This window comes from Tinamus guttatus, unplaced genomic scaffold (genome assembly GCF_059628265.1).
Source record: "Tinamus guttatus ecotype Peru unplaced genomic scaffold, ASM5962826v1 Tinamus_guttatus_pri_ptg000489l, whole genome shotgun sequence".
Lineage (NCBI taxonomy): Eukaryota > Metazoa > Chordata > Aves > Tinamiformes > Tinamidae > Tinamus > Tinamus guttatus.
This window is the reverse complement of record NW_028289023.1, coordinates 589,439-603,205: the sequence shown is the minus strand read 5'-3', so window position 1 is coordinate 603,205 and position 13,767 is coordinate 589,439. Positions and strand designations below refer to the sequence as shown.

The following is a 13,767-nucleotide window of genomic DNA, read 5'->3' as shown; positions in this document are numbered from 1 at the left end:
TTTCAAGAAATATTCTGTTATTTTTCAATTAATCTGAAACTGAGATTGCAAGCTGAAAAAGCATGTACTTAATATGTACTGAAATACCAAGAGGAATTATTTGTGATCAATATTATTACAAGCAATGCCAGCTCCATTACAAATGGATGGTGTTAAATAATATTTTAAAACGGGATTCATAAACTGTAAGCACAATTCTAAGTATAACTCTGTGGTTTAAAGATAGAACATTCTTATCATTTGGAAGCACCTGGATTTAAGCCACAACTGCAGAAGAACTTGGTAGACTGTCAATCCACTTCCTCATTCCTCATTTTGTTCCTACCACAAAGCCACCGGGCGAGAGTACGTGATGGGCAATCCCTACTCACAAGTGACTCAGGCCTAGAATAGGAAGGGGTTTGATGACTGCACTGAAAACTGTTTACAGACTGCAACAAAAGTCTGCAGCAAAATCACTCCTGTGTGCCTGGCACCCTCAGCTGACCTCGCTAAGCACTGCCTACTTGCCCTTGCAGAAGGAAACAGTCCTTGGCACTCAACCATCGCAACCAACTCAAACCATCGCAGGGGAGATGGTTTTAAACGTCTAGGGACAAGGCTGTGTTGCTCTCATACATTCTCTCTGGATTGATTAATGTGTCATTATGTACTACATCCCATTAGGCAGAGGAAGCTACAGAATGTATTTTCCAGCTTATTGAATAGCCTCTGTCCTGCAGAGCAAAGGCAAAGACAATGCAAAAAATTATTGTGTTTTAAAATAAAAGATCAACATGTATTTTTTTGAGAAACCAGTATCAGTCCCATCTACAAGACTGGGTGCAGAGGATGACAGGCTCTGACTACTAAATAGATAGACAGTTCTTCGGAGCCTTGAATATTTCACTAAATGCTGGAGATGATCAGGGTTTTAGATGCAATCTTGTGATTCACATTTCCTCTTTTCTGTCTTTAGCTGTCTCCCTTCCCAGGGTTCAGCCTTCCTGGCTCATCATTCTCTACTTGGCTCATCATTCTATATTTGACACACAAACATATTCCTTCCAGGGGATCTAGACTCTGTTTCTGGGATCTGGTCAGCACAGACGAGATGTTGCAGCAAGTAGCTTGTAGGTGCCCACATCATCTATGATGGGAAAGTCCTCGCTTTCCCTTTCATGGAGACAGGATCTCCTCGGTCATTTCTCATCCATCACGACTGTGCTCTCTGCTTCCTGTCCCATTTGCAAGCACTTAGTATGTTCATGTGGAATACATGACATTTCTTTTTTATCATGGAAAATATTAGCTAGCATTTAGACTTCAATTTTCAAATGGCTTCAATGAAGAAGAGTTAAATGAACAATAAATACTTGTAAAATTTCTAATGAGACAGGCGAATGGAGAAAAAGTTCTTTTAATGTGGTAGATGGTTTTTAACTTCTGTAGCCAATGGCAAAAATAAAATATGACACCATGCAGGACATAATACCACTTTATGAGAATTGCACAACTTCCACAGACTACTAACTGAACAGACACCTCTGTGGCCTTTATTTAGGAATCTTGATGTTTGTATCTTAGTCATACATCATAAATTGACATGAATGCTAACATTTTCCAAGATAGTTTGCCAGAAAAAAACACATAAACAAACTGCTAATAAATTGAGTGGAGATCTCTTTCAATAGTCCTAAGTCATATCTTCCATTTTATAATGGCACTATTTTATACTGTAACCTATTTAATAGTCAGCAACATTGCAGTGTTTGAAGAAAAAAAAAAAAGCTATGCTGGTACAAAATGTTAAAAAAAAAAAAGGTCTCCTTAACATACTACCAATAACTACCACAGTTCCCTGGAAATAGGCATTAAAATAGTAATACTCGTTGACCCTTGACTATAGTGGAGCAAATGGCACCATTTAACATATAATGTAACTAGCACTTATCATTAGATATCAATCATGACTTGTTCATTTTTAGGAGTTCTTATTGATCAAGTAAAAACTATTTTTCTGAAGTTGGTATCTCTTTTTACTTTGGTCCCCTGGAGAAATGAACTTTATGGATTCATAGTTTCTGTTCATGCTTTCCCTCGTAAGACTGAATCTATTGATGTTTTTTAACTAAATTTAGCTGAGACAATAATGTAAAGATAAATAAATTCTTACATGCTTTGTGCAAACCAGCAGCTGTGAAGGGGAAGACGCCCCACAATTGCTCCTGCAGCAGGGACGGTTATATCGTGAGCTGTGTCTGCCCTACTCAAGCCAATTAACACAAGCTATGGTCCTTTCTTGGACACCATATAATCATTCATTTTTTTGTGATGGAGTTTGCATCATGTCCACTCAGAGAAAGAGATGGTCCCCTGCAAAGAGTCTCATAGACCAAACTCTAAAACTAAGTAGTGTGCTAAGGATGTGGGATCATATCCTAGGCCCTTAGCTCAGCTGCTCGGGTTTTCTGATGGGAAGTACCAGAGGGTTCGCACGAAAGTTTGCAGAATCAACCGAAAAAAAGCAGCCTTTTACAAGGCACAGAGAGAAAAAAAACATGAGAAGTAATGAGCAGAATTCCACTTAAGAGACACAGTGTTCAGGGTCACACAGCTACTTAAACAAAGAACAAAAGATAGCCTTCTCTCCCAGTTCATACTGGGATTCATTCATTCCACAGAAACAAGGGCTTGATTTGGAGTTGCAAGATGGCCTGGGAATACTCTGTCCACTCAACAGGGTAGAGCACTTCCTCCTCATTTCATGTCCTCCTCTGCCCATAGATACCTCTGCCCAGGGTACCCACTGCTCCATCCAGCTCGCGGCTCTCTTCCTCCTTTGGGCTCCCTCCAACCAGGAGGCTGCTGCCTCACAGAAGTTAGTTTAAAAGGAAGATTTATCCAAGGAATACTTACAAAAAAGTATGGAAGGATCAGTGTAAGACAGAATCAGCCTGTTCAGTCAAAAAGAGTCAACAACCTTTTTTGCCATATGCTGCAGAAAGATTCAATTTCATACTTAAGGCTACTGTTACTTGAGCCAAAACATGCCTGGGTGCTCTGGGTGTCCCTGCTGGAGCAGGGAGGTTGGACTAGGTGATCTCTAGAGGTCCCTTCCAACCCCAACCATTCTGGGATTCTCTGATTCTCTGATCCTCAGTATAGTAGTTGTTTACTACAAACTGCCCTAGTGGGCACTGCCACACATAAACACCACCCATACAGCATAAAAGCTCACTACATGCTTTCCAGTGAGAATTCAAGAGTTCAACGAGTTAGTTAGGGTTTACCCATAAAACCAGTACGCCAGGCCTGTATGCCCAGATGCATCTCTAAAAAAAGTGAGAAGAGACAACTTGTTTTAGTACAGAATAGTGAAGAATCAGATAAACCATGACAAATTATTTCTGATCCTTTGATTTACTTTAAGCTGCAATTTTGAATGAGCTTATGTGTACTTTTAGCTACAGAGCAGACTGCACTCACTATAGGGAAGCAGGGGTATACAGATAAATATTTTAGAGTTCAGACTTCATAGAAATGATTGAAAATACATTGTAGATGAGATATAAAGAGAAGTATGGTTAAAAGTGCTGAAAAAAATGATAAGTCGGTCTGTGTCACAAATAAAAATATTTCATAGATACTCAGTATGAATTAAAACAGGAAATTAAGCAGTCTAGTTTGGGGACCATCTATTATTCTGGCTTTACATGCTTCCTTACACAATCCTTACACATGAAAAGGAAAACACTTTCTTAATAAAACAGTTCCAAATACAGAAAGTGAGATTATTAAAATGCTCAACATGAAATAGGAAGCATGCAAATTACTGTTAATGTCAAATATTTATTCTTTAATTTCATTATTTATTTTACTCCATAAAAATAGTCTTCTGAAAAAGAGAAGGGAAGGATATGATAGCACATATGAAAACAATGAATTTTAAATCAAGATTTTGTCAATTTTGTATTTTAAAGCAGTGCAGCAGATTCAATGCATTTTATGATACAGTAATATTACAACATAAATTTCCAGGATCCTTTTGTATAGGATTTATTCATTTTGAAGTTAAAAAAGATTAATGACACAATTCATTAATTGGTTTGGAACTCTTGACAAGAAATTCAAAATCTAAGTAATACTAGAAAGACAGTCATAGATTTTATTTCTTTTGTGCCAACTGTCAGATATCTTAATGGTACTGTTGAAAACTAATTGCTTTTAATGAAGACTGGTGATGTTCAAGAAAATTATTGTTTTGGATTCCTGTTTTTATTTGTGGAAATGCGTATCTGTCTGCATAAACTTACTGGGACTTACTGCTTTCTACCAGAGTTAGTTACACGATTGGAGGAGACGGAGGAGCTCCTGGAAGCAGAACCCGACTGCAGACCTGCTGCTGAACTTCAATCGTTTCTAACATTAAAACGGGCATTGCAAAAACAATGGTGAAGCAGTAGCTTACACCAAGAATGTGAACAGGCCATTTATGTTAGCTGTGAAGTTTTAATAAAGACTCATTTTCCAACATTAAAATAAGCTCAAATGCTAATGTACTCATAAGACCAGAACCATTTAATATAGATTTCCAAATTGAACATGAAATGAATAAGGGTGCTCCTGTGTCTCACAGAAGACATGTCCAGCTAAAAATATACTACATAAAGCTTAAGCATATAATAAGGAAAATTGGGCCTATTGACTGCTGTGAAAGATTACTGCTTTCCCAAGATACTTTTATCCTTGAGATTGCAGATAACCCAATCTGTAATGACCCTTATGATTCTGAATTTAACATTTGTGTTCTGAGCTTTGCTCGTAAGTTGATTTATTTCTAAATATATATATTTAAAAAATCAATTATAGCAAAAAATCTACAACTTTCATTTTTTTCAAAGAAATTGAGATGTCCAGAGAGGGGATGGCTCAAGATGATGACAGCAGTTTGAAAAAACAAAAGCGAAGGAAATCATGAATTCATGAGAACCATGCAGCACCATGCAAAGGGCTGAGACAGAACTCTGCTGCCTAGATGAAATAGAAAAGAGAGAAATCATAAATGCCCTGAATTGACAGGCCAAAGGTATATGGAGGTTCAAAACATTGCTAACAATGAAAGGGAATTAGGGAAACATGGAAGACTATGGATGGTTCATTGGGAGATGTCAGACACAGCATGAAATAAAGGGTTCATCTAGGAGACGAAGATGAAGAGGAAAGGGATAGATGTGTGTCACCGGCTTGAAGATGAGCGCTGAAGCTGTACTCGCCAGCGAGTCACCCAAAGACACCATCTATGACAACAGGAACGAGGAAAACAGTGATCAATTCCCCATTTGTTACTACACGTGGCAGTCTATGTGCGGGTGCTCACAGGTGAGCCTGACAGCTGTGCCCTCCTTACCGTGAAACTGGAGGTGGTACACGTGACCAAGCAAGTCTAAAGGCAATATATCTCACCTTGGGTAGACACCTGTATTTGTCAATCAAGTTGGTGGGTATAGAGGATGCAAAGATGGATAAATCAAAGATTTATTAACGTTTTTGAGCATATTCCTATGTGAAAACCAAGCTATAGGAAAAATGAGATTGACACGGAAAAGGAAAGGAAAGTTAAGAATGCTGAGACTAGTGATGGGGAACTGCTGTTTAGGATGGATTAGTAATGAGGTAAGTGAAATTTCACCTTTCTGATCCCAGGAAATTTCAACATTTCAATTGCTTTTTAATACTAAGCTTGGAAAAAGAAGTAATTGTTTACTTTTCCCCAGAACGGAAATTCTCCCAAAATGAATTCAAGAAATTGAAAAATTTCATTACTACTTTTTTTTTTAAAGCAAAAAAGAAATTCTGTCAAAACTGAGATATTTAATGTCATTTAGACTGAACTGCTTTTTCAATATTAAACTACATTTTTCTATTGCCTTATGTGATTCGTAATTCTTTTTCCATACTTGGAGGCTCCGTTAGCAGATCACTCACTTGTAACCACACAAACCCTATGAGTCTGGTCAGGGAAGTCTTCTCACAGAGAGGGGGCAGAGCTACAATTCCTACAGGACATTGCTCTATAGGTAAAAACTGGTTAAGCATTTTTTAAGTGAAAACTAAATTTTTATGAACCATTTAAAAGATGTATTCCAATTCAGAGTAACCCATATGTTTTATTCATATTTTTAGAAGAGAAAAACAAAGTATTTTTAATAAAGTCAAGATTTTCTTGAAATATATATATAGAAATCTAGCTCTTATTGAAGAATTGACAACTATTTCTGCACATTACGATTATGAAACCAAGATAAGCACCATACAAACAGAGAGTAAGACAGTTCTTTCTTCAAAGAACTACTGCCTAAGTAGATCTGACAGACAGAGAGTCAAAGTAATTTGTCGAAAGTCACACAGCAGGTCCATGACAGAGACAGAAATAAAAGTCAGTCCTTAAAACCTCCTAACCTGCAAATGGGGCTTGGAGGGGGTTGTGATAAAGGAAAAGAAAAAGCGCCCACAGCATGGTGCAAAGGATGCTTCACGTGGTAGAGCTTGTCAGAAGACACATGTGAAGATTTGTACCAAGAGAAGGGATGTGCTGGAAGGCTGGTTCCAGATTTTATAAAGAGAAATGAGCAAGCACTGGGATTTGCAGATACAGAAACCAAGGAAAATGGAGAATTAGTGTTTGGCAAAGGAGCACTGGAGAGCTGAAAGAGCAGAAATGCCTGCAGCAGAGGGGGCCCTCAAGACTGCCAGCCCAGAAGGCCCCGACGCTGCCGCTCCGAGCCCGGCGCTGCCGGGAGCCCTGCCGGGAGCGCTGCTGGTGCCGGCTCTGCCGGCGGCAGGGAAGGAGGGCTGGCAGCACCTGCACCGCGCGGAGAGCGCGCGGGCTCAGCGATCGAAACGAAACACCGCTCACGGGACCCGAGAGGTGCTGCGGGCATCAGAACGCATCTCACTGAGCCCGTAAACATTTCAAATGTTAGAAAATGAATGTTTAAAAAAGCACCGTGTATAGCAATAAAGAAGCAAGGTAAGCACCATCTCCTACCTGAGTACTGATGACTTGCTAATTTTTGTTTTATCTCCGAGGAAGAAAAGTGCCATAATAAATCATAAAGATAGCAAAAAAAAATCTGATGTAAAAAACATCCACCAAGGCACAGATTAAATGGGTGTGAAGTTTATATGATACATTAAATCTAAAAGAAAATTCCAAATCTGTGTGCTTTATAACAACCTCCTTAGTGCTGGACCACAATAGGTTTCTGCAGTGATATTTTTAGGCTAATTAGCCATTTGAAGAGTCTTTACATATACTGAATTTTTAAAAGAAAAAAAAGAATTTTTTGAAGAACCTTAGGAAAAACAGAGTGCTACAACAACAATCTTTTTAAGAATAAAAGATCTCTCCCTAGAGTCTTTTATGCTTCACTTCAAGTGCTTTGCATTAACGAGCTAAGCAACTCTTAAAAAGAACAATATGATCTAGCATAGTATAGTCATTCAATAATCCACGAGTTGAATAACGGCAAGATAATACTACTTTTCTAACACAATCATCTTCATTCTAAATTATGCAAGTTTTTTCTATATTTTAAAAAACATTTCAATATTTGCTGTGATCTCAGTATACAACTGCTAAGGAAAAAAATAAGTGACCCACATCATTAACTTCATGTGCTGTGCCCCACAGATACTGGGGAATTTTTTCCTTTGCTTTTTTTCACTAGCATTCCTTAGGGAGCAAGCAAAGACACAGCTCCATGTAAGTAACATGAGAGATTTCTAACACAAAACTTGCGTGCCCTTGCTTTGTGTCAGGAATACTTCTGTTGTGTTCCCTGGAAAATTTACTCTGGGAGCTGGTGTCGTCAGTGCTGGAATAAACATCACAAAATCATTTAGACACGAATTTTCTGATGTCAGCAGAGAACATCAGAATTACTGCTGAAATAAGGAAGGGATTTTTGGAACACAGAAGCTTTTAAAAAATGAAGCTGTTCACAAAAAACAGAAATGTTCAATACCAAACCACTAATTCAACTGTAGGTTTATATACCTAGAAACTCCTCAGTGACCTCTTTATCAGCCTACAATGGCACTGAGCTGCCTTTCTGTTAATAATATTTACGTTAACCAATTATTTCATGCATTTTGGAAATTTTAAAATAAATCAGAAGCACTGCATGGAACCTATTTATACATTTAAAATATTTTAAAATGCTTTGCATTAATTCATGCATGTGCTTAATACCCCATATCACACAACAATAAAACACATAGCAATCATCTTTATAAATCATTAATTCCTTAAATTAAATCATTACTGGCTAACTGAACTAACACTGAACTACAAAACAATTAAATAAACCTCCATAAAAAAAAAGGTATTATGCAATCCATCTCTGATGTGATTTTACAAAATGATTTTGATTACTGGAACTTCACTAGAAAAAATACGAAAATCATAATGAGTGCATATAAGACAGTTTGATGAGATCTATATTCACTCATCTCTCCTGCATAGCAACTGCAATAGCCTTATGCATCTCCATCACTATTTACATTTTCAGTTTTTAAACAATTATCAATGAAATAACCACCCCCCCAGCTCTGCTCCTGAACTCTGGCACACACTGATCTATTTGCTCCCCCACACCCTGTTTATCAGATGCTGTTTCGTTTAAATTGGTGACTAAATCGCATAGCACTGTACCTTTAAATACAAATCAAACAATATTCATATTCCCACGGTGCTGCTAGTTTCCCTTATGCTTTGAATCGCCTGTAGATTAAAAGCTCTGAATCTGCAAAGGGATTCTGCTCTGCAGACCAAAGTTCTCTGTAGGAGACGAGGGAGAGGGTCAGTCCAGGAGTCACAAACACAACAGGCAGAAAACGCACTTGTGATCCTCAGCTTTGGATAGCATCGGAAAGCAGAATAAAAAGCAGAAACACATGGCACACTGAGAACTGGTATCACTTATGGCTTCTAACCAAAGCAGCAATTAAACACCTTTCATCATTCCCCGAAAGCCGTATTTCTGCAAGAATTGAGACACACACGCACACGCACACGCACACAAAGGCAAATCCCCTCTGAGCAGCAACGGAAACTTAATAACCTACCATTTTCTTTGCACTCTTCTGGAGGTTTAGCCTTTTTCGCAAGTCGTGGATCCAGCCATGATGTTGTCTTTGTGTTATGGCTGAAAAGAAAAGAGATCACTCTGAGCAGACACATACTGAAAGGAATCAAGTTTATTCCTTAAGAAAAAAGGGTTAGTCCAACAAAATTGCAATCGATACACTTAATTTGCTTACTGGTTCTAAGTAGCCCTGAAGGAGGTGTAAGAGTAATTGTGCAAGGCAGCTGTAAATTTGGCAACCTCAGCTCCCTGTCCTCAAAGCAGCTATTTTTATTAAAATCAACTAGAATGTTGCCAAGTTAACCTCATTGAAAATGCAGAACTCATCCAGAGCAAAAGGAATTTATTACAAATACAGTGTTCTCCCGTTGAACGAGTGCAGGCGACAGGATTCTGTACCATTCTCACAGTTTTCAGAGAGAATTATTTTCATCTTAAATCTGTCCTTTTCATAAATGCAGGTTTGTTATTTCTTACCAGCAGCACTGGCAAGGCATTACGAAGTGATGCAAATTACAGCATGCGCCTGCAAAGTCTACATTTCCGGACAGAGTGATTAATGATACTTTGTTTAACAAACCTTTATCTATTCCGTGTAAAATTCTTCTATCAAGATAAAATAGATATTGCACAGGCTGGACGAATCATGTGGTGTCTTTCTATATTCAGAATAGATCTTTGAGGAATCATCCACGAAATAGCCTTGAACTAGCACAGAACTGCTTTCTACGAGAATATTTTGCCGAATGAATTGGTACTCAGAACAGCTAATGAGACTTACAAGGAGACTTTTTCAATGTTTACCTTTCTCATAAGCTTTTGAATTTGGAGCAGTTTTTAGAGACATGTTAAAAGAAGAAGACTATACAGTGGCAAAGGCTGCGATCCTTACTCCTTTATTTTTGAGATGCTCTTCTTACACTACCATCATTCACAGCCCATTCTAGCCCATGTTTTATTTATCTGCTATATCCTAAGAGAACACTCATTCCATGCAATTTATACAGTATTGAATTATTTAGATTATTAGTAATTTGATGTGTCATTTCAAAGTGTGATTAAGAACTCTGTTATAAACAGTAGTATGAGGTAAATGAAAACAGGCATGAAGTTCACAAAGGCAGGGCCTTCTCCTGTCTTGATTCCCTCTTTAGTCCTTGGAAGCTAATTCCTCTCTGCCTTGATTTCTCCTCTATGAAATGTGAGTGATACTAACTATTTCCCATCATTATTCTCACAACCCCAAAAGATTCTTTCACACATACTTTGGGCAGAAAAAGGCAGATACGAGTTAGGTATAAAGTGGCAACTAAAATGGGAATTTTAAATTCTATTTAAATTCCCATTTTAAGCACATTCTACTCTGAAACACCATTCATGACAGGTGGAAGGGATAAATTAAACCCTCACCTACTTTAAGAGGGTGGATGTATTTGCAGAGCATGAAAAATGATAAGCTAAAGGTAAGGTAAATTTGAAACGATGCCTTAAGCCTGTGCTTGATTGCAAATGTAACTAAGATGCTTTCTGTGAAGATTTTGCTGCCTGTGGTCTCCTGTAGGGTGTATTTTTATACTGCAGTCACAGCTTAACTGCAGCTTGTGCAGACATACTTGAGCTAGCTTTAAATTAACTGCCGGAGATGCTGGCACCGGTGTCATTGCAGCAGGATGGAGCTCAGCGTGGGCTCCTGCTCGGCCTCTCCTGAGGTGCTCGGGTGCTTTCGCAGCACATGAGGAGCCCTGCTTTATAGATGGGGAAACTGAGACACAGACTCATGAAGTGCCTGAGCAGAGGCAAAGCCAGTGGCACAGCCTGTAGCAGGAGCCCTATCCACTGCAGTCTAGCTGGTCCATGCAGCAGCAGAACTGACCAATTCACAAGTCCTCTTTAGCTGCATTTCTAAAATAGGCCTGGAATGAATTTGCAGGCCTCTATAGAGGTAGGCAACAAGCTGAAAATCAGCCCAATTCAGTACAACTTTCAAAATGTGTATTAGTTGGATTGTGTCCTTGAAGGCTCTCGTTCAAATCAAGAGAAACATCAAGCAACAGCAACGCTTCCCTTCAGCATAAGCATGGCTTTCATGAAGGCAGTAGGACTGATGTCTTCTAATTTTGTGCACCATGGCCATTGTTTAGACAAAACTATTAAAAAAAAAGTCAAAAGCTTTTCCTTCAATCTGCAGCAAAATGTCAGAGAGCGAAGACAGTAAAGCCACTATCTCATGTCAATCCACTCTTACACCACCTGCTTTCCTCTTCTTTTATTCCTCTGGTTAGTTACCACCCTTAAACATATTTAGCTACTTCAAAAAAACAAGATTCTTCCACAAGAACTTTTATCTATAACAGATAAATGATGAAGCAAAGTATCATTTGAAACCCATCCACATCCTTCTGATCCTTCTCCTTTGCCCTGCCTCCCTACTTTACCATGTGCATTAAACAGCTATGGCAGCTCTTGCAGTGGGTCTTGAAATTCTTCTAGGCAAGTGCATCAGCACAGGTTATAGAAATCCTTTTCCTGCTGAGAAGACTAACCCTATTTAAAAGAAAGCAGAAACAACCCCACCTGTCTTCCAACTTTTCTATATTACTGTGAGCCTCCCCGTACTATCTAGTACTCGTTCTTGGCATTGTCTTAGCAACCAGGTGCACAACACACAAACACTCCCACGATGACAGACGTGATTACCCTTGCCTTGCTGTTGGGAAATGAGGGAAACAGGCTGCTCTACCTAGAGCGTTGTAGGTTGGTATGCATGTGTACGTCTGCTCTGAGGTATAGCTGACAGGATGCTCCCCCAACCTCCTCCTGTGACAGCTTTCAGGTTGTAGGTTTTGGAGACGCGCTGCTCTTCCTATGGATTATGCTATAGTTAATGCTATGCGGTGCCAGTTATCTTTCAGCAAGGCCTGGAACTGGGGCTAGCCACTACGGAAACGAAAGGAGATGCAGCTTATTCCTCGTGCACATAGGACAGACTGAGAACGGGAGGAGAACAAAAGTGGGGTGGCACTGGCTTGCTGAGCACCCCAGGGCAGGTGGAGGATGCGTCTTAAATTCCATCTTAAAATCAAGAGCAAGGTCCTGAGTTGGAAATCTTATAAGCAGTCAAGGAAGGATCCACTTTATTTTGCTCCATTCATGTACAGCACTGGCATAGTATAACATTTTTGAAATTCATTCTAATTTATTACCTGATATACAAAATAAAAAGAGCCTGTACGCCGTAAGCATTTTGTAAATTGGCAAAATAATGTCTAAAACACAAAATAAAAGTTGCCCTGTAAAGCAGCTGAGCTTAATATTGCAGTCAAAAGTTACTAAAATAATCACTGCATAGTTAATCCAAATCACCTTTACCAAGTATTTGCATCCCACAGAAACAGCATTCTATAAGCAGTATCCTCCAGTATTAAATATTGATAATTCTAAACATACATGAACACAATTTTAATCTGGTTAAATAGAGTGAAACAAAGTTCAGAATACTTCCTGGACAGTCTGACTCAGTTGCCCCTTTGCTCTGCTTCTGAGACCACTGATGTCCCTGTTCCTCATTATCACCACTGCACCGAGGAACCAGAGCCTTTGGAAAACCTAACTAGCTACTCATCAACACCTTCAGGAATCCAAATATGCTGCGAGTGTGGCCTTTTTCGTTTAACAGTGCATTACCTTGCTTTTATGGTTATTTGTTAGACAGTATGATATTTTCCTTAAGATTTTATTTGGCGGATTTGTGTTAGCAATTTGCCAGTTTAAACCACTTTAACAAGTAAAGTTTCTTGTACTTACGGAGACCTCAGACAATCTCCAGAAACATTTTTGAAGTTTGAAGTTTTTGAACATTTGAGCAGTAATAGCCTTAATGTCTGTTGAAAATACGGCAAACCTGTTCTAAATTGTAACTCTTGCAAGGTATGTAATTTGCATGTTATTGTGTAATTTGCATGTTATTGTGGAAGGCATTACAAAATGGGTACTTAGCAGTGTGCTGCTTCGGGGCATTTGGGGACGGCACATATGGGTTTGTTTGGGTTTTTATTGTGAATACATTACATTCAAGATGGTCTTCAATATAACAGCTTGAGCAAAGGATAGTGCATGAGACATGAAAAATAAAGTGCACTGTGGGCCACCTGACTTTTAAATGCTTTCTTCTCCCTCCTTTTCACATGCCTTAGATTTGTCAATATGCATAGACAGCACAACAATGATTTCAAGTAATTTATGTGTAGGGGGACAGTCGAAGGAAACAGAGCATCAAAATGGCAATTTTGCAATTCATCCTTTGTTGGCTGCAGCTCGAACTTCTCGCGCACATCCAGCAAAGATACAAAAGGACACCTCCTCTGGCTATGATTTGAATGAAAGTGCCTATGACTGCTGCTTTGTGCTGAACTGTCGCTCTGTGTTAGGAGAGCCTGGAGTGCCCTGTCCTTAAGGGACACAGGTCCAGGGGTGTCTAGCCTGTGAATCCCAGTTGGCCCTGGGCAACAGATAAACACTTATGCATTCAACCCAAATACAGTGGTGGTGCCTCTAGGCATTCACAGGGGAAGAGGATGCATATATAAGATTTTTTGAGGAATATATAAATGCCTAAAGCTTGTTAGACTTGGGCAAT

At 39.0% G+C, this 13,767-nt stretch overlaps 1 protein-coding gene across 9 annotated transcripts in view; it reads right to left on the bottom strand.

The window, feature by feature from the left end:
• The window catches only part of MAGI2 (membrane associated guanylate kinase, WW and PDZ domain containing 2), a 677,723-nt gene that overhangs the window by 197,525 nt on the left and 466,431 nt on the right, over window positions 1–13,767 (bottom strand). For all 9 annotated transcript variants that reach the window (XM_088533177.1, XM_088533170.1, XM_088533173.1 and 6 more), the window contains exon 6: window positions 9,112–9,191. In XM_088533177.1, the coding sequence (XP_088389303.1) occupies window positions 9,112–9,191 (80 nt within the window). The remainder of the gene's footprint in view (window positions 1–9,111; window positions 9,192–13,767) is intronic.